Source organism: Anolis carolinensis, chromosome 3, assembly GCF_035594765.1.
Source record: "Anolis carolinensis isolate JA03-04 chromosome 3, rAnoCar3.1.pri, whole genome shotgun sequence".
Taxonomy (NCBI): Eukaryota; Metazoa; Chordata; class Lepidosauria; order Squamata; family Dactyloidae; genus Anolis; species Anolis carolinensis.
Window position 1 is genome coordinate 279623161 of NC_085843.1, and position 20923 is coordinate 279644083.

Genomic DNA, 20923 nt, shown 5'->3' on the forward strand with positions numbered 1-20923 from the left:
TGGAAAAGGCATATCCAGACTTTTCCCCAGTATTCTGGGGCAGACTTCCCTAGCATATCACCACATAATGAGCACTTTCAGGAAAATGGTTCATTCAATACAGTCCTGTTCATTCAACACAGAGGTTGAAAATCGCAATAAGAATCACCTTGCAGCAATGCCATCATCTTGTAGGAAAAACTATAGAATCTGCCTCCAGGTTGATTTTTCACTGTTTTCAACAAGGAAGAATTTATATAACAAGAATGCAATGTATTATTCACTACGACCATTTGGTGTTGTCATAGCTTATATTTTTGAGTATTACTTGTATTCCAAGAGCTGAGAAAATACAGCCTTATGCTAGATTGCCCAGTAGTATTCCTGGATTATGAACGGTGATTTCATAATATAACAACTTGTATCCACTCCTTTGGAGTCTATGGCTTCATGAAACCATACAAAGTGTGTGAAGTGCTTGTTCTATGTTCCCCTCTCTATAGAAGATTATCTGTTGCCTCACTAACATTGCAGTGGCAGCATCTTCCTGGCCCCATCTACACTGCCATATAATGCAGATCAGGCCCTTGTCTTCTCCATCCTTCTGTCCCTTTTATCTTCAAACCATTTCAATGGCTCTTTGTTCTAGGTTGTCTATGTTCTCCCACCCACCTATTTGATTCTGCCCAACATATATGTTCTTAGGAAAATATTATCAGCAGACACTGATACATATTGCGGTTTGGATACGACTCCTACTGCAGCTGAGAAACATGGGATGTTTCAGAGAGCCCTGCCACTTCTCTAATTGTATGGGTTGCTGTGTTGTGCCTTTCAGATGTAGGGGAACCCTAAGGTGAACCTATCACAGGGTTTTCTCAGTAACATTTGTTCATAATGGTTTGCCATGACCTTCCTCTGAGAGTGTACGGTTTTCCTTCCAAGATCAACCAGGGGTTTCCATAGCAAAATGAGGATATGAGAACAGATCTGCCAGATAAGTAGACCAATCTGCATCATACTATACTACTTTAGCCCCACTACATCCACACATAACTAAAATTCTTTAAACTGAAAAAATTGTGGGAAAAAAGCCAAACAGAATAAGTCTGAATCTCTTTATGACTGAGTTATATCACAAGTGTGCTTCCATGTTTTAAGCATCGAAAAGAAATTTGGAAAATGAAATGAAGTGTGGATTTGGTTTAAAATTACAGCAATGAACTACAGCGAGGAACAGCACACACTTTATAAGGATGGGGTGGTGTTGTCAGTCCTGTTCTAGGTTCTTCATTGATTTTTTTGACTCCTGGAGGCAGCTGGAAACGGAAGGCCCTCATAAGATTGACCAAGAAGATGAAGAACTCCATCCTTGCCAGCTGCTCCCCCAAACACACCCGGGCCCCTGCAAGGGAAACAAAGGCAAAAAATGGATATCTATCCCATAAAGTAAACTAAAGAGGGTTGTTGTATGTCTTTCGGGCTGTGTGGCCATGTTCCAGAAGTATTCTCTCCTGACGTTTCGCCCACATCTATGGCAGGCATCCTCAGAGGTTGTGAGGTATGGATAAATTAAGTAAGGAAAGGAAAGAATATATATCTGTGTATAGTCCAAGGTGTGGCAAGAGTTCTTTGTAACTGGGAGCCAGCATTAATGGACAAGTATACATAGGGACCACCAAATGCAGCGCCCAAACAAGAGTCAAAGAACATGAAAGGCACTGCAGACTAATTCAACCAGAGAAATCAGCCATAGCAGAGCATTTGATGAACCAGCCTGGACACAGAATACTATTTGAGAACACAAAAATGCTGGACCATTCTAACAACTATCATGTCAGACTACACAGAGAAGCCATTGAAATCCACAAGCATGTGGACAACTTCAACAGAAAGGAAGAAACCATGAAAATGAACAAAATCTGGCTACCAGTATTACAAAACGCCAAAATCAAAACAGTAGATGGGAACCAACACAATGAGGACTTGACTGAACAAAGGATGCCCTCAGGCAAGGGACAAAACATTTCCAATGCCAATTAGGGTGATTAACTGAAACATTAATGCTGGCTCCCAGTGACAAAGGACTCTTGCCACACCTTGGACTATACACAGATATATATTCTTTCCTTTCCTTACTTAATTTATCCATACCTCACAACCTCTGAGGATGCCTGCCATAGATGTGGGCGAAACGTCAGGAGAGAATACTTCTGGAACATGGCCACACAGCCCGAAAGACATACAACAACCCTGTGATCCCGGCCATGAAAGCCTTCGACAACACATTAAACTAAAGAGGGATGGATCTGAAAACTGGACTAGAGATTGGAAAGCCATGGTCCACTCCACCCTCTTAAAGTAACCCATCATATTCAAACTACAAGAGAAGCCATTCTGATTAACCATTGGAAAGAACTGGTTGTTTGAAAGTACAGACTAAATTGGAATAGATTGAATAGAAAGATAACAGACTCTCCATCATTGGGCAATTGTTAACAAAGGTTGAAAGGGCATCATTCAGGAGTGCTTTAGTTGTGTATCCCTTGCCATCCCTTCTATCTCTTTGATTTTTTTTCTCCCTGGTATGAATAAGATAGAGGTATAACAAAGAAAGGTGGAGGGGGGAGTTTTCTTTCAATTAAGGGGGGAAAACAGCAACAATTTTGGCATTATTTACTATTTGCCAGAAATAAAATAGTGAGGAATAGTGCAAACTAAGGACATCTACAACCACTTCATTAATAAACACTCCCTAAAAGCATTTTCACAATGCTATGAACTACCAAATAAAAACAAAGCAGAATGAAATGGTAGAATAACCTCTTCACCCATACCAACATCCATCACCCATGTCTTTCTCTCCATTTTTCCCTCTTATGGATTTTTATAGGATTTATTGGCAGAAAATCTCTGGTTTCCCATAACTGCACCATCGTGTATTAGTTTATGGTACTTAATTGTACCATAATTGTAATGAATGTTTTGTTGCCTTGATGAATATGTGCTCCAGAGCAGTAACTGCACTCATTCACAAAGGACAGAGACTGCAGCAGATCTTATCATGGAAACTCCCCAGAAGACACGACAATAAATCAGAAGCCACTTTGAATTACTTTTACCTGCACCAAATGCCAAGTACTCTTCTCTAGCAACAAATTTTCCATTCTGATCCAAAAAATGTTTTGGATTGAACTCTCTAGGAGACTCCCAGTGTTCAGGCGCAAAAAGCAGAGAGCGTAGATTTGGTACAATAGCTGTCCCCTGAAAGGCAGAAACAAATGTCAGACAAACAGGCACATACACATTGGGGCCGGGCTGTGGCGCAGGCTGTTGAGCAGCTGCTATAAATTACTCTGACCATGAGGTCATGAGTTCGAGGCCAGCCCGTGGCGGGGTGAGCACCCGTCAATGAAAAATAAAAAATAGCCCCTGCTCGTTGCTGACCTAGCAACCCGAAAGATAGTTGCATCTATCAAGTAGGAAATAAAGTACCACTTATAAAAGTGGGGAGGCAAGTTTAACTAATTTATGACTTGGAATGAGGAAGTGCCATCAGAGTGGATGATGAAGCAGCTGCTCCCCCCTGTGGCCAGAATCGAACATCCCCTCAGGAGAAGGTTAAATTGCCTCTGTGTCTGTCTGTCTCAGACTCTGTTTGATGTGTTTATGGGCATTGAATGTTTGCCCTATGTGTGTATAATGTGATCTGCCCTGAGTCCCCTTTGGGGTGAGAAGGGCGGAATATAAATACTCTAAATAAATAAATAATACACATCTCTCTTAGGGCCCTTCTGCACAGGCCCTAAAATGCAGAAGGAACTGGGATAAAACATGGGATGGCTAAATGACATTTGCTGAAAATGTCATGGATTGCATCAATGGCCAAAACCCACATGTCAAAAAGGTGCGCTTAAAATCCAATTTTTGCCCCCCCAAAAAAGTGCATATTCTCATGACTGTATATCCCTGTACTCAAGGAGAACATGTGACTTCATTCCTATATGCTGGTATGTACTGTTCCAGGCCTGAAACAGCTGCTGAGGTCTGTAAACAAATGGAGCTACAGTCACAGAGGTGGCTAAATATAAGCACAATTGGAAAGCAATTCCCATCAGAACTCTTTGAAAATTCCTTTGTTCTTATGTTTATGAAATTAAACTGAGTTTGAATTTGTACAGTGGACACCAGCATGGCAGGCAAGTGACCCCAAAAGGAAACAGAGTTCTCAAGGGAAAAAAATAAAGACAGCAGGAAGGTGAGGAGAGGTAATAAGTGACAAGAAATGTGCTTGTGTGCACATTCAGATATCCGCATCAGTGCATATGAGGTCCAGCACATCTCAGAGTGTCAATTAAAAAAAAATTAAAAGTAAAGTTCTGCTGGATGTCTCCCATCCATCTTGCGTATTTCTAAAATCCGCTACAAATAAACGTGTCAAGACAGCGGGAGAGCATTTTTTGCCCCACTTATTTCTCCCAGATTATGAGGATGTCTGGAAGTGTTGTATGTTGTATGTTGTTTTTGTATTGTCTGGCTAATCAATAAATTGTTGTTGTTGATGTCTGGAAGTGCACTTAGAAATGAGAATTTCATGGCAATGGGCTGTTCGATCACTTATCTTAATCCAACTAAGGTTTGTTTTTTGCAATTGCTGAGATCCTAAATCATGTTGTCAGGACACTGCAGTCAGAAAGCTGGCAACATAGGCAAGACAGCTCACAGTCAAACACAGAAGGAGTCTTTTCCAAGATTGAAGAAGTAGAGAATGCCAAAAGCCATTCCAAAGGTCATATACACATGAAACTCACCATCTAATCCAAACATCCTTTCACATATTTATGCATGGCTATCATGTCTTCTCGACCTTCTCTTCTGCAGGCTAAACATGACCAGTTCTTTAAGTGATGGAAGGTGCTTCCTCCACCCACAGGGAGGAAAGTATGTTTTGGGTAGCTCCAATGGAGCTACCTGCATTTTCCTCTTCCTTTCCCCATATGATGGGGAAAGGGCGGCAGGGCAACATGCATTGCTGTCCCTTCTCCCATCTGTCACTCCGTGTGCCTTCCCTTTCACCAGCGACTGCTGGCAAAACAACATGGCCCAAAAGGGCCACGTGAAGAGGTCCTTATTCCAATTAAAGGCCTACAAAGTGAATTGTTACGCATGCTTAGACACCACATTTCTGAACTGCCTTCAATCCACGCTGACTGATCAATGTAGATGAGCCCCAAATCCAGTGTTCAAACCACTACTCCACACTGGCTCCATTCTATGTGGGTAAATCTCTCAAAATCTTCTATATCGCAGCCTTTTTCTTAGGATACAGAAGTGCACATCTACATTCTCTACCTTAGGGATGAGAAAACCTCTCATCTTCACATCGTTGGTTGTTTGTCTTGGGGCCCCAAATAAAATGGGATATTTTAAACGCTGAATCTCATGAAGCACGGCATTTGTATAAGGGAGTTTCTTTAGATCTTGATAGCTGAAGGAAGAGGAGCACAAAACATCTTCTATTTCCTTATAGGTTTTATCTGTTGAAAAAGATGGAAATGGATGAAAGTTTTATTATGAATACTAAAGTTTATTTCACAATAATTATTGATGGATTTTAGTAATGTCCAATAAAGAGTTCATACAGGTCTACCCAGTATAATTTAATAAATTACAATTCCGTAATCTCAATTTGTTTATGATATTTATGTCCCACTTTTTCTCCAAAGAGCTCATGTCACTTTCATGGCTCAATGGGAAACTGAGCCTGGTATCCCCCAATCCCACAGTCCTATCCAATTTTAATGATGTGTTTTTAAATTTCTTATAAGTCCATTGAGTCCCAAATTGGGAAAAAGATGGAATAGAAAAAAAATAAAAACAATAATAATACCTGCACTCCACAGCCACTAATTTCTTTCCCTCCTTTTATAGGCTCCAACATTCTCATAATATATAGATACATAGTTTTAGCATTATAGTATACTGTAATGGTTTGCTTTGTTGATAATATTATTGCTCTTAAGAATGTATTCTTCTCTTTTTAATAAAAAAAATTAGTCAAAAAGAAATATGTCCAATCTCTCTCCCCCCCCCCCCCCCCGAAATCTACAAAGCAATTTGGAGGGAAGCATGCATATATAGATGTTTCTACTTTCGCCTAATATATACTTTTGTAGACTGGACAATTCCAGTTCACATTTCAAAAATGTGCCAATTTTGAAGAATAAACAACGTATTGGTATATGTATTGGTTAAGAATGCAAACTATGGATAACATCAAATGGTGATGAGAACTGTCTTATTCCTCACCCTGTAGAATTTCCTTTTCTGCCTTGTAGTTGATTCAACAGATTCTACTCAACCTTTTGTTTGATCAAATGATAAACTGAAAGCACTAGGTTGCTGTGAGTATTTCAGGTTGTATGGCCATGTTCCTTCTTATAGCATCCCCAAAGGCACTCGAAATGGCCAGCTTCCTGTCAAAGGAAATTTAGTATAATGGCAAGTTTTTAACTCTGTGGTTTTTCTCTACGTCAGGGGTCCCCAAACTATGGCCCGGGGGCCACATGTGGCCCATCGAAGCCATTTATCTGGCCCCCGCATCGGTGGCTCCCTCCTCCTCTGCCGAGAAAGGCGCATGCGGCGTGAGGGAGAAGGGAAAGATGTGTGCCTTTCCCACCTCCTCCCTCGCCTGGTGCATTCATTCCAAAGCTTTGCTTGTTTATAATGGTATTTTAATTATCATTTAATTAATAATTAATTTTTAAGGGGTGCTTTGCTAGTGCTTTTGGTGCACAAAGGCAGAAGAGGGCTGGACTAAATTGCCCAACGGGTCTCTTCTAACCCTCTTTATTGTTGTTGTTATTATTATTATTATTATTTTATTATGACACAGCAAACAAGATAGATATGCTGGATTTCGTATCACAAAATCACAAGTCGAATACTTCCCAAGTGTCTAGGACTGTGTGATGTATTTTCGGATGATGCGCGCAGATCCCAGTAGGGTGGCCTTTTGCAGTTGGCAGATCGTAATTTTGTCAGTGCCTATTGTTTCCAAATGCCGGCTGAGATCTTTTGGCACGGCACCCAACGTGCCGATCACCACCGGGACCACCTGCACTTGTTTCTGCCAGAGTCTTTGAAGTTCAATCTTGAGGTCCTGGTAGCGGCTGAGTTTTTCCTGTTGTTTTTCATCAATGCGACTGTCACCTGAGATGGCAACATCAATGATCCAAACCTTTTTCTTTTCCACAACTGTGATGTCTGGTGTGTTGTGTTCCAGAACTTTGTCAGCCTGGATTCGGAAGTCCCACAGACTGCACAGAGGCAGAAGGGGGTTGGACTAAATGGCCCAAGGGGTCTCTTCCAATCCTCTTTATTATTTTTATTATGATTGTGATTATTAATTTTGAGGCTGTAATTGTTGCCATTTTGTTTTTTTACTTCAAAATAAGATATATGCTGTGTTCATAGTTTTTTTTTTTTAAACTATAGTCTGGCCCTCCAATGGTCTGAGGGACCCTGTTTAAAAAGTTTGGGGACCCCTGCTCTACGTTATAACTATATTCTCAATTGACTTCTGACACTATAAATAAATAAAGTGTACCTAGTGGCCCAATTGAAAATGTTTCCCACATTCATAGAAACAATATTAGCTAGATCCAATTTCCTTTCCTCTTTGATTTAGCACATTGTTAAGACGTTACTGCTGTCACAGCAGGATATTGTTCTTGCTGCACAGAGCTCTCTCTTACCTTGAATATCTGGATGATTTGCAAAAAGGAGGATTGCCCATTTCAGAGAAGCAGCAGTTGTTTCCGTTCCAGCAACAAGTAAGTCATGAATATCCTGAGCCAGGTTCTCTTCATCATATGTAGAGGTAGGATCATTCTTTCTCTGATGGTGATGATATGAAAATGATGTGTGATTTATGATAGACTACAAAGCTTCTCTTCAAGGCTGTCTTTTTATGTGTGTGCATGTGCCTTCAAGTTGCCTATTGATTTATGGCAACCTTATGTATTCTGAAGGGTTTCTTAAGGCAAGGAAAACACATAGATGGTTTTGCCAATTTCTTCCTCTGAAATATGGACTGCAGTACCTGGTAGTCATTGATAGGCTCCATCCAAGTAGTAACTAGGGCTGACAATATATAGCAGTTCTCGACCTGGGGTCCCCAGATGTTCTTGGCCTATAAGTCACAGAAATCCCAGCCAGTTTACCAGCTGCTAGGATTTCTGGGAGATGAAGGCCAAAAACATCTGGGGACCCAGGTTGAGAACCACTGCTATATAGCTTCCAAGATCAGATGGGTTCTGGTGCCAGTTTTAGATGCTATTTTTATAGTACTATATTATTCTACTGGTGAAACAGGTTTCACAAGTGTGTGAATTTGGGTGCTGTTTCAACAGCAGGACTCCTAGCCAAGATTTTTTTTGGAAGTACTGAGGTGCTGATCCAGGAGATATGTCTATACTATACAGCTCTGGGATGTAGTTACTATAAAGATAAGATAACATTAAAACCATAAAATAATTATGCAGTCTTTACATTTAATGTGGATAATTTAGGAGGAAATTTTTAAAAATATTGTATGGATAACATTTGGATGGCAAAGGAATCCCTGGAAGCATGACAGGTTGCCTCCTTGGGAACTGCAGTGGCAGCTCCCTGTCTCCCTCTGTCCCAGAGATATTCACTGCTGTGCTTCTACCTACCATGTGCTATTAACATAGTGATAGAAAAGAAAAAATAATAATACAACTATGCAGAGGCGGTTCAACCACCAGGCCAACTAGGCAGTTGCCTGTGACGCCATTTTGTTGGGGGCGCCATCGAGGCAACTCCTGTCTCCTGCGGCCTGCCTCCACAAGGTAAAACATGATGTTTTAGTGCTTAATTTGTAAAATCTTAATGTAATTTGATGTTTAATAGACTTTTCCTTAATCCCTCCTTATTATCAAACATTTCGCTTATCCAACGCTTTTATTTTTCAGTGATTGGTTTGGGGGAGGGGTGGCAAAATTCTGTTCGCCTACACTTGAAAAATACCTAGGGCCGGCTCTGCAACTATGATAAAGTGAACAAGATAAAGTAAAGCTAAAGGTTAACCTTAAGGCTATTCATGTCTAGCTCCATTCTAAATGTGTACATTTTTGTAATAAAAAAAAAACACCCTACTAATTTACTTTAAACTAGTACCCCAAAAATTACACAAAACAGCAAAAAATAGAAAAAATAAAACATGCCAACACTCATACATGCTTAGTATATATATTAGTGCTGTGCAAAAATTCATTTGTACCTTGTTTGTCATATTTATTTTGTAATATCTATACATATGAGGAAATATTAAGAAATGCGGGGGGCAACCACGCAAAAAACCTAAGAATCAAAACTTCATAAGTCTCCCAAAGTTAATTCTCATTTTCAGCACAAGCAGCAAACTGTACCAGTTCTTCTTTAAATTAAGGAGAGCCAGGATGCCTGTCACATTGGGAGGGCAGGCGAGCTGGGAGGGAAACTGAGAATTCTGGGAAATGTAGTTTGGGAAGGTGAAGACCCTGTGGCAGAGAATTCAAAGGGCCCTGTCCTAAACTACATTTCCCAGAATTCTGATTGCATCAGAAAATCCCAATGAGATAGAAAAGAGCTATTGTCCATCAGTAGCAGCAGCCAGCCACATAGTTTAGAATTCCAATAAATTATTGAATTTACAAAGAAGACTGATAGTAAATCTATGCTGGACTGGGAAGAGAATACCTAAGTTGACATTCTATGGTATGTGTTCAAGGGGATGGCTGTTGTGGCTTTTAAAAAAAGGTTTTGTCAAAACTTTAAAAATTCCCCAAAAATCAGTACATGTGAGAATCTTTCTGAACGTTAGAGAGAATTATGCTCTGAGAATTTTTAAATATTTTAATGTTAAAGTGAGAACTGTGCCAAGAGGAAATTGCACCAAGCAAACCCTTCCTGGGACTGCCTTCCATCTGGAAATATATCCTCATTGTGACAGACCATGCAGATCCAGAATAGGTTTCTACAGACACTTACGGATCAGATCCACTGCCAAGACTCTACCCTTGAAAACAATAATATGAGTTATCCTCTGTGATGATGATGATACTATTAGCTATTACAATTTACCTAACCCACAAAATGTATTAGACTTGTCATGTCTTAATAACCATCTTTAAAATTTGTCAACAATTTACGGGAGGTGGCAGTGTCTGTATCTAGTTGCATTCCATTTCCAGATAGTAAATTCAGATTACTCACATCTCCTGGCCAGAGAAGTTACTGCTGATAGAAGTAATTTTCCAAAATTCAGGATTAAATCACGCATGATTAAATCATCTTTTTTTCTTAAAATTTGCAATTAAGGAATGCTTTAGCAAGCTATCAGAGGAAGACACTTACTTTCTCCATTTCAAGCAAGTAGAAATCAATGAAATCGTGTGCTTCCTGAAAGGAATTTTGCTCCTTATGTTTCTGTATTTCTTTTCTTGATAATGAAAGCAGCATCTCTGTGGCACGAAATGCATGTTTGTGAGGCCCTGGAAGATGCTTCATGGCCCACGGGAACATTTCATATAGCTACAACGAAGGGAAAAAAACAAAAGCCTACCTTTAGTAGGGCAGAGGCAAGGAAACACATTCCATCAACTAAAGCAGCTTTGACACACACAAGTTGCTTTAAGATATGAAAATTTATTGTCTATAAACAAGAAAAGGAGATGGTAATTGTTTGTGTCCTCTTTTTTCCCTTCTTGAAGATAAGGACAACATTTGCCCTTCGCAAGTCTCCTGTTCTCCAAGAATTCATAAAGATTATTGCCATTGGTTTTGAAATTACTTCTACTAGTTCCTTCAATACTCTTGGATGTAATTCATCTGGACCTGGAAACTTAGCCAGGTATTCCTGGACTGTTTCTTGTCAGGGCCTTCAGGCAAGATGAGGATGTTGGTAGGGAGGGTTTCCCCCCAGCAGCAGAATCTCAGCCCAAGATGGATGAGCAGCCTGACACTGTAGAGATTGCTACTGCTGAGCAGGAGTAGGATGCTCCAAGAATAGAGGACCTGAGTCTGGGCGGGATGAGGCTCTTCAGGTGAAAGAGCAGGAGTTAACTCTCCCCACCCAGCTTCAGCTTAGGGTTGATGCCATCTAGTTGTGAAGGTTCAGTCAGCTGGTTCAAAAGAGGATCTCACAGCTGTAAGAACTTTTCAGAAGCAGCATAAGGGGTGTGTGTGTGTTTGCAACAATTCTTTGCTGAAAGTAATCATTGTGTTGTTGCTACAGCTGATAATCTTACTGGTGATCCTCGTGCTATGAACCTCAGACCACATCCTTTGGATTTCAGACAGGATTTAAGAGGAGTTTATATTTTTGTGAGGATTATGAGAGGAGATGAATAGAAAATGGCATTTCAAACCCGGTATGGACATTTTGAATATACTGCAATACCATTTGTCCTGTGTAATGCTTCTACCATGTTCTAGCATTTTGTTAATGACATTTTCTATGACTTTTTGGCCCATTCTGTCATTATTTATTTGGGCGATTTCCTGATTTATTCACCAAATCAGCTGTTGTACAACAACCCTGGACAGTGGACAACTCTTTATCTATTTTGGTTTGGTTTTCACCTATTACCTCATCTGCTCCATATTGCACAGGTTGAACACCAATCCACCAATTTATTTGAATTCCTTTTTAGTGATTTCCCCCTTTTCCATTTCTTGTTCATATCTCTTAGCTCAGTTAAATCTTCTTTGGACATCCATTCTGGTTTCTTTACACTTTTCATTTTTTTTTCTCCTTGCTGGCACTGATTGCTTTCAGTATTTCACTTTTAAGAAACACCCATCAATCATTAACTCCCTTCTCTTTTAGTATTCCTGTCCATGGAATCATGTTTAGTATTTCCTTACATCTCTTGAAGTCAGCTCTACTAAAGTCTAGAATGCATATTTGACTTCTCTTAGTTTCCCCCTTCCTTTGTATCACAAACTTCAGGAGCAAATGGTCATTCCCACCTAAGGATCCCACCAGTTCCACTCCATTGACCAGGTCCTCAGTGTTGTTTAGGATCAGATCCAGAATTTCTGATCCCCTTATTGCCAACAAATATCAGAATAGGGTTGTAAAATGTCAGGAGAGAATGTTACTGGAACATGGCCATACAGCATCAAAAACTCACAGCTACCCAGTGATTCCAGCCATGAAAGCCTTCAAAAACACATATATCAGAGTAGTTGAAATGACATCAAACACTCTTTAGTGGCTTGAATGGCGATATCCAGCATTCTGGCGAGACCGATGAGTGAGGGGATTCTTAAATGCCACTTTGGTGTCCTCAAGGCAGTGCTAAGGTCAATTAGAGGGAAGCAAGGCAGATGCCATCCCCATTCCCCAGTTTATCTGTTCCCAAAGCAGAAATGGTTCAGTTGATTAGATGGCCCCAAGGCCACTGGATAACCCAGAGCTTCTGGGTTATCCAGCAACTTCAGGTAGTGTGCATCAAGGCCATGTTAATGCCAGAACAACTCGAGGTATCCTATAATGACCATGAAGCTGATCTGGTCCCCTTGTAGTGAAAACAGCTATTCAAAATGCACCCTAAGACTTGGGAAGGCAGCTATATAGGAACTATATAAGATCCTGAAATGGAAAGATATATATCTGAACAATAATGTTAGGATTGTCTGTTGTGAATGCACCTTGTGGATGATAGTGGTGGGATCAGGAGAGGAAGGAAAAACCCTCGCGAGGAGAGCTCGTTGGAGGATTTGTTTAGGAAGAGGGTCAGGGAGACTGATGGGGAGTCTTCTGAGGAGGATTCAGATGGGGATCTGGAAGAGGAAATGGATGCTGGGGAACAGGTATTAACGGAGGAACTGGGCACGGACTGGGCATGGACACCGGAGATGCTTGGGGAAGAATTGGGGGCCATGGATGCTGCTGATGCTGGGGAAGCTTGGGTGTCTTCAGAAGCAGATCCCATTTGGTCTGCTTGGAGGAGTGAGAGGGGTTCCACAGGTGTGGATAGAGTTGGGCATGGGCAGGATGATTGGGACTCTGATGAGGAATTCGGAACACCTGATCCAAGGGCATTGGCTGTGTGGAGTTCTGATTCAGATTAAGAAGTTGAGACACCTGCTCTTTGGGCGTGGATAGTTTGGAAGCCCAGGGAGACCTGGATATATTGAGGTTGTTTGGCCATTATACCTTGCATGTGGCAAGGTGTTGCTGGGCGCCATTGGGTTTCCTGTGTGTGTTACTGAAGACTGGACTGGGACTTTGCAACGGATCTGCTGTTCGCCCTCGTTGCTTTGGCTCTCTGTGCCATACCGTGTTGTGACCTTCTTGGATGACTTCAACCTCTCGGACCTTGGACATTGGACTGGAACTTGATTCGGCTTTGCTCTTCGCTCTCAAATCGTGGTTTGGCATCATTCTCTACTCGGTGGCTGCCTGACTGCTCATCCTGACTCCAGGCTTGATGATGCTTTCTCGCTCTGCCCCTTTAACTCCTGGCTTGGCGTTTGCTTCTACAACGGCTTGGTCCTGCTGGCTTATTCCGACTCTGGAACAGCTCGACAAAGCTTTCCTGCTCCGCTCCTTTAATTCCTGGTTTGGCGTGTGTTCCTGCAGCGGTTGCTGCGGGCTTGCCAGCGTCTCGCTGTTCTGCTGGCTTGTTTGCTCTTAACTGAGAGTCCTTTAGCCCAGTTTGGGTGTTTGTTTGGTTTTGAACTCCTTTTGAAAGTTTAAGTTTTGGGAAGGGTTTGTGGGCTTCAATACTGCTTGTCTTAGTTTTTGCCCTCGTTTTTCGGCCCATTGTGAACTCTTCAGTCAAGTTCTAGGACTCTAAATTTAATCCAGATTATATCTCTGGTTAATCCGGATTATTTGCCAGTCTTTGTTTTTTGGGGTTTTTTCTCGCTCAATCTGCTTAATAACACTGAAAGTTAAATGTTTTAAGTCTTTTTATGTTTGTTGAGCTATTTTTGGACATTTGCTTTAATAAACTCTGTTTTGCTCTCTTATTGGCATCTGACTTTTGACATTGTCCATGCCAATTTCTAATTTCTAGGTATCTTTATAAAAGTTGAACATAGAAGAAAGGCAATAGAAACAAATTAACCCTTTTGAAATGTGCTACTAGAAGGGTGTTTAGACAGATACCATGGACTGTAAAAAAAGACACATCAATCCTCAAGCAAATCTAACTGTCCCTAGAAGCCATTTAGACCCAAGAGACCGTTCTCCTCTAACACAGTTTCAAATCATGTAAGTAATATAGTTCTGTCATTCCTAGGTTAGACAATGCAAACAATGATATTTTTGTGAAAAATTGTACAAACCCCTGCAATGTTTACACACACAAAATTGCATATTATTGTGCTAATTTTCCAAAATTATTTGGAATGTGCAGGTTCAATGTGGTAACTGTAAAAATATTGCACTAGCCATGTATAACTTGTTACATTATACTGTATAACTTTACATACGTAGAAGAGGTGCTAAGAAACAACCAAATTGTGATATTGCAAAACAGGAAACAACAAATTAGATGCTCATCGACAATTAGATGGTGTGTCTCAACTCCAATGCATATCCCATCTGTTCCATTCTGCATCAATCAATTTTTGGGCTCTGTTTTATAGGAATGTAGCAGACAGACACGATAGACCAGGCAGGGGCAAACTTTGGCCATTTGGGTGTTTTGGACTTCAACTTCCACAATTCCAAAGAGCCAGTAAGCTAGCTGGGATTTCTGGGAGTTGAAGTCCAAAACACCCAAAGGGCCAAAGTTTGCCCATGCATGCAATAGACCTTCTCTATTTAAATTCCTACAGACCTAAGTTCACATACAATGATGTGACCCCCCCCCCCCCGCACCGCCAAGAGGATTCCAGCCTTTGTTTTCTCCATCTACTGTGATAAAACTTCAGAAAGCATTCATCATCATACATGAGAATGAAATGGTCAAATATTTAATTTCCTAGTGTAAACTGCGTGGATTTACCTTTGTAGAATTTATTCCAGTCTGCCATGACCAAATCCAACACTCAAAGCATTATTACAATTGTTTTCAAAATGTTCCTTACCGCATACCACACAGTTGTTGCAAATTCTATAGTAAATCTGATGGCATCAATCAGTTCCTTGAAGGTTTTATCTTCAAGAGGAAAACGGTATCCAAAACACATGGCACATATCACGTTGGAGACTGAATTTGTGATGGGCAATGCAGGATCAAATGGTTGCCCTGCAAATCAAGTTCAGATAATATCAGTCAACCACTTAATAGTCTCAATTACATTTTTCTTTGGAGAAAGAACTATTGGGATCTATGTTCGCATATGTTTATACTAGAAATCAACAAAAATATGACAAATTCCACATCAAAGACCAGTACAGACTACACACAAACTTCTGCAGTTTGACACATACCTTTTTCACGTACAAAAAGCTCTACAAGCTGTTGGGATTCCTCTTCTATTTGGCCCTCCACACTTTTTTTCCCCACTCCCAGTTTTCTCAGGGTAACTAAGCCAAAGCGTCTCTGCTGCTTCCAGACATGTCCATTTGAAAATAGAATACCTGAGGGTGGAAAGAATCAATATGCAGTTCTTATTTACAAAATTCAGGTGAAATATACCTAGGTTACATACAAGTTGACCCAGTTATTCAAAATCTCAGATCCCCAAAACCATTTTTTTTGCCACCAGCCTCTGAGGAGCTGAGAGTCTATCAAGTATGAGCACCACAAGCAGCATCTTGAAGGCAGAAGCAGCTGGCTGGGAGCATAATGTCCCACCATGTTACAAATCCTCATCCTCTCTCCAGCCTTGCATCCCATATGCAACACAGATAGCCAACAAATGAGACACAAAGCTATTCCAAAAATGTAATCTATGGCACTTCTGGGTTGAACTGGCACCAGACAGCAACATCCTTAAGCAACTCCACTGAGGGCGCTTCCAGACAGCCTCCTGATCCGGGAAAAAGCAGTGGGGAAAAATCATGGAACCCAAAGGAAAGTCTGAACTCGGAGCTCTTCGTCTCAGTCAAATGGTTCCCTGGCATCCTGAAAGGCTTGGTTATAGCGGATTTTGCAAAGTGAATGGGGGACATTCTCCAGAAGTTTTCTTTTCTTTTCCTTTTCGAATTGAACCTCAGAGACGCGCTGCACCGCATAAGCGCAGATGCAGATATAAGAAAGAACACACAAACAGATTTCTTGACATCGTCTCTCCTTTCCCCCCTGGTGCCTTTAAGTTTGCCCTCTTGAACCTCATTTCCTTTTTGGGTCACTTGCCTGCCATTTTGGTGCCCACTGCAATATCGAACTCCGTTTAATTTCAGAAATATGAGAAGAAAGGAATGATTAGAGAGAGTTCTTGTGGGAATTGCTGTCCTCTTGTGCTTCCATTTAGCCACCTATGTACCTGTGGCTCCATCTGGTTACATCTCTCATCATAGAATCATAGAATCATAGAATAGTAGAGTTGGAAGAGACCTCATGGGCCATCCAGTCCAACCCCCTGCTAAGAAGCAGGAAATCGCATTCAAAGCACCCCCGACAGATGGCCATCCAGCCTCTGCTTAAAAGCCTCCAAAGAAGGAGCCTCCACCACGGCCCGGGGGAGAGAGTTCCACTGTCAAACAGCCCTCACAGTGAGGAAGTTCTTCCTGATGTTCAGGTGGAATCTCCTTTCCTGTAGTTTGAAGCCATTGTTCCGTGTCCTAGTCTGTCTCAGGATTATAAGATGAGGATACGAGCAGCCCACACCAGTGTATCACAACCAACTCTTATGTTTTTTTGACTGCAGGATATACTTCCTCCGTAGCAGCATATTTTTCGGCCGATCACAAATTTTAAGAGAAACCTTTTAACATGTGATTTTCCTCTGCTCTTGCAATCCAACATGCATTTTTGGTGTGCATCATCTAGCCATGACCCCCATTTTTAAAAGGTTTTAAAGGCCATTTCACACATCTCTACTAGATTATATGGCAGTGTAGACTCATGTAATCCAATTTAAAACAGATAATGTGCATTATTTGCTTTGATAATCTGGATTATATGGTAGTATAAATCCAACATGAGTGTAATTTCTAAACAATAACAACTTTCCCCAAAAGATCATTTGTTTCCATATTGTTTCTCTGGAGAAATATCTAGTACAGCTCTTCACAACTTACCCTTTCCTCTTCCTATAGTTCCAAAAAATGGACTCTGTGGCCGCTCTGAGAAGTCTTCTGAATGATCAATCAGTCCTTCTTTCACAGCTTCAAGGCCAAACAAAACTACAAGTGGTGTATTTCCCCCCCACACAGTAAAAATGTCTCCATATTGTTCTGCCAACTGCCATTTAGATCAATGCAAGAAGAAAAGTTATAATCAAATGAAGAAATGATTTCAGGCCAACATAGTAACAATATTCAAAGCCTCACTTCTGATGTTTCTGCCCCACTCCCTATTTCATTTTAGATTTTAGTTGAGAACTGCCCTTCTCCCTTTCTCTCCAGTCCCACAAAACCAGCTCCCTCAAGCCACTTGCATCAGAAATGTAGTGTCTTCAGTTGGGGATGATCACATAATAACTAAACACAGCTGTCTATTCTAAACAATATCTGAAAAATATTGTTAGCCATAGCTTCAGTTTGTTGACAAGCTTCCAAATAGTTCAGTTCCAAATAGTTCCAAATACTTCAGCTCACAGCCAGCCACTCTAAAATAACATCTATTTGACCGGGCTTCCTGGCTGGGAACTGTAAAGGACTGCAACATCTGTTCCCCTATTTGGAAGCTTATCTCTGAAAAACTGAATTTATTGTTAACAAACTGAAGCTATAGCTAACTGACTGCATTTACATCCTGAGGAGTCCTATAGAATTGCTCCAAGACTTCAGAGACTTTGATTTGTTTTTACTCCAAGCCAGGTTTGAGCCAATTGATTTGTACACTGATATATTTAGTTTCACAGCATATTACATATCATTTTGGAGAGACTGAATGTAAACATATTGTGTCGCTAAAAATTTTTAGTTGGAGTCTGGTTGATATATGTTTGATATATGTTTTATACTGAAAACTGCTCTGTGTAGCATTTAAATCTGGATGATTGCAGTCTATAAATCTTTATACTCTGTAAGTTACTACTCTGTAAGTTACGACTGTGTGCCACTACCGCTGACTGAATTTGGTCATCAGTTGTATTATTATTTATATTATTGTTAACATTATTATGTATATGATGCTCTAATATACATATTGTGTTCTACGCTTTGAACCTTTATCGTGGTGCATACTTCTCAGATGATCACATAATGTCACTGCTCATTTACTATGCCTCTGTGGGAGACTTTTTGATTAATGTTTCTTTTTCATCAACATTAAAATATCAATTAGTGTCTAGCACTTGACACACATGCCCTCCATGACCACCATGACCAACAGAAAATACTGGAGGAGGTTTCTTGGGAGGGGGGATTGAACCTAGATTATGGGAATTGCAGTTCACCCCTTATCCAGGGAGAACTTCCAGAGAGCACCATGAAAGACATTGATGATAGATCTGGACCAATCGTGGCACACACATCCCCATCAAGACTAACTTTAATTATTTGTCAGGTTTGGGGGCAATGACATAAAAAATAGGGGTTATAGTTCATCCATAATCAAGAGTACTCTGAACCTAACCTACAATTGGTTTGGACTAGACTTGGCACACATACCCAACATATGACCAACTTTAAATACTGGGAGGGCTTGGGGGGTGGCAATGAAAAGGATGATGGGAGTTGCCATCTAGCAACATCCAGAGAGCACTGTGAACCCCACTGACGATGGATCTGAACCAAACCTGGCACACATTCCCATCATGAACAACTTTAAATACTTGTGGAGTTTGGGGAGCAATGACAGATGATGATGGGAGTTATAGTTTACCCACATCCTTATGCATTTTCTAATGGAATTATTGCCAAACTCCCAAAAACAAGCCATGACTTTTTCTAATGTTCAACCTTACCAAATCCCTAATGCAGGCATCGTTAACTAAGCTATTGCTAAAATAAATGAGTTCATCTCAAAGATGCTGGTCGATGCCTTCACTCCATGCACACAATATTTTCCTTTTAATGCTGAAACAGACTGCTACAGCCATTTCTTTGATTTCTATTTAGTATTTTTCTAAGCATGATCAGTGTGATTTTCCACTACATACAAAAGACTTTGTGGAGCTTTAAATCCCAAGACTGTTACATTCCATGGGATTTCTTGCCACCCACCTTTCCCTTCTGTTCTATATAACATCCTACACCTCATCTATATTCCTATCTTTTCTGATGATGGAACTGATTCTGTGAAGGCAGAAGTTTTTTCAACCTGGTTCCCTTCATGTCATCAAAATTGCTCTGGGGCCTTGAAGGAAGAAATGTGGGAAACACTGAAGATTGCTCAGGGCAGAGGGATTGAAGATGTCTCACTGTGTGCACAGAAGTATTCTGTTCATTGTCCATTCATGGTCAGTTGGCACCACTGGGGAAATCTTTGGAACAAAAAGCAGAGCTGGGAATAGTTATGTTTTGGATTGTAGTGATAATACACAATGTCTATTCTGCCTAAAAGATTCTGAGAGTTATATCTCAAGCAAGAAATTTATGCAAACACTGGCAAAACTTTAGTGAAACTGTGACAACAACCAAATATATTAATAATCTATTTTCATGTCAAACATTTATGTATTTTTGTAACTCACAATTCTTTTCTCCACAGCCACCATAGGAAAAAAATGCACAATGACTTTCACTAATTCTGAATCAGATTCATACCTAATAATTTAGAAAAGGTACCTTTATTGGTGTGTCCATATTAAATCCAATCCCAAAGTTAATTCTCCATAAGCCTCCAATGAGAGGAAGGGCAAGAGGTCCAGGGGGAAAATGTCGGTGTGACCACTGCTGTTTCAGAAAGTAGAGAAGCAGAAGAATCACAAGCAGAACAATCAAAAATATCCCCGTCTCCTCCATCCTCCTGTCGCCTTTCTCTTTGGTTATTTCCAACCAGATATGGAAAAGATTGAAAGATGATGGTTCAATGTTATTTCCTGCAAATGTCCTCTCTCTCTCTCACACACACACATATATATAGATAACATGAGACCAGTTTTGTGCTACGTATGTTAAAAAAATGCCCTACATTTAATGGGCATGCAATATATCTGCACATGAAAAGTCCATTGTTTAATTAGGCTAAGGAGCTTATCACATGAAGAAATCAAGTCATGCAATAGGTCTTGCTTTAATGTGCATCTTGTTGTCAGTCTGACTCCTCCCTGGGATTAACCCAGGACTTCAGCAGATTGCACTGGGAAATCCCTTTTGGAAGGGTAGAAGCAGAGGCTCAGCTGGTGTTTCTGACTACAACTCTCACAATTCCCAGAGAGGGAGAGGGAGAGAGAAAAGGGATGGGAGGGAATCTCATTTGGAAGGGCAAATTGGGGCCAGGCTGTGGCGCAGGCTTTTGAGCAGCTGCAATAAATCAGTCTGACCAAGAGGTCATGAGTTCGAGGCCAGCCCGTGGCGGGGTGAGCACCCGTCAATTAAAAATAAAAAATAGCCCCTGCTCGTTGCTGACCTGGCAACCTGAAAGATAGTTGCATCTATCAAGTAGGAAATAAGGTACCACTTTTTTTTAAAAGTGGGGAGGCAAGTTTAACTAATTTATGACCTGGAATGAGGAAGTGCAGTCAGTGTGGATGATGATGCAGCTGCTCCCCCCTGTGGCCAGAATTGAACATCCCCTCAGGAGAAGGTTAAATTGCCTCTGCGTCTGTTTGTCTCGGTCTCTGTTTGATGTGTTTATGGGCATTGAATGTTTGCCCTATGTGTGTATAATGTGAGTCCCCTTCGGGGTGAGAAAGAAGA

The 20923-nt window shown here is 40.8% G+C and overlaps 1 protein-coding gene across 1 annotated transcript; it reads right to left on the reverse strand.

Annotated features, from left to right (window-relative positions):
- Nucleotides 1–1083: 1083 nt before the first annotated feature.
- LOC103279724 (cytochrome P450 2J6) lies at nucleotides 1084–20141 on the reverse strand. The gene is made up of 9 exons (XM_062976851.1): nucleotides 19850–20141; nucleotides 17195–17357; nucleotides 15440–15589; nucleotides 15094–15254; nucleotides 10402–10578; nucleotides 7737–7878; nucleotides 5332–5516; nucleotides 3102–3243; nucleotides 1084–1384 (listed from the first exon to the last, which is right to left on the reverse strand). The coding sequence occupies exons 1-9, from the start codon at nucleotides 20024–20026 to the stop codon at nucleotides 1191–1193; spliced, it is 1491 nt and encodes a 496-aa protein (XP_062832921.1). The 5' UTR covers nucleotides 20027–20141; the 3' UTR covers nucleotides 1084–1190.
- Between the last annotated feature and the right edge of the window lie 782 nt (nucleotides 20142–20923).

Excerpts from the sequence above, each read along its gene's own strand:
- LOC103279724 (XM_062976851.1), bottom strand. The coding sequence starts at position 20,026 with ATGGAGGAGACGGGGATATTTTTGATTGTTCTGCTTGTGATTCTTCTG. Across the intron at positions 5,517-7,736 it reads AAATCATCCAGATATTCAAG|ATAAAACCTATAAGGAAATA; the intron begins GTAAGAGAGAGC and ends CTTTTTCAACAG. Across the intron at positions 3,244-5,331 it reads GAGGTTTTCTCATCCCTAAG|GGGACAGCTATTGTACCAAA; the intron begins GTAGAGAATGTA and ends TCTGCCTTTCAG.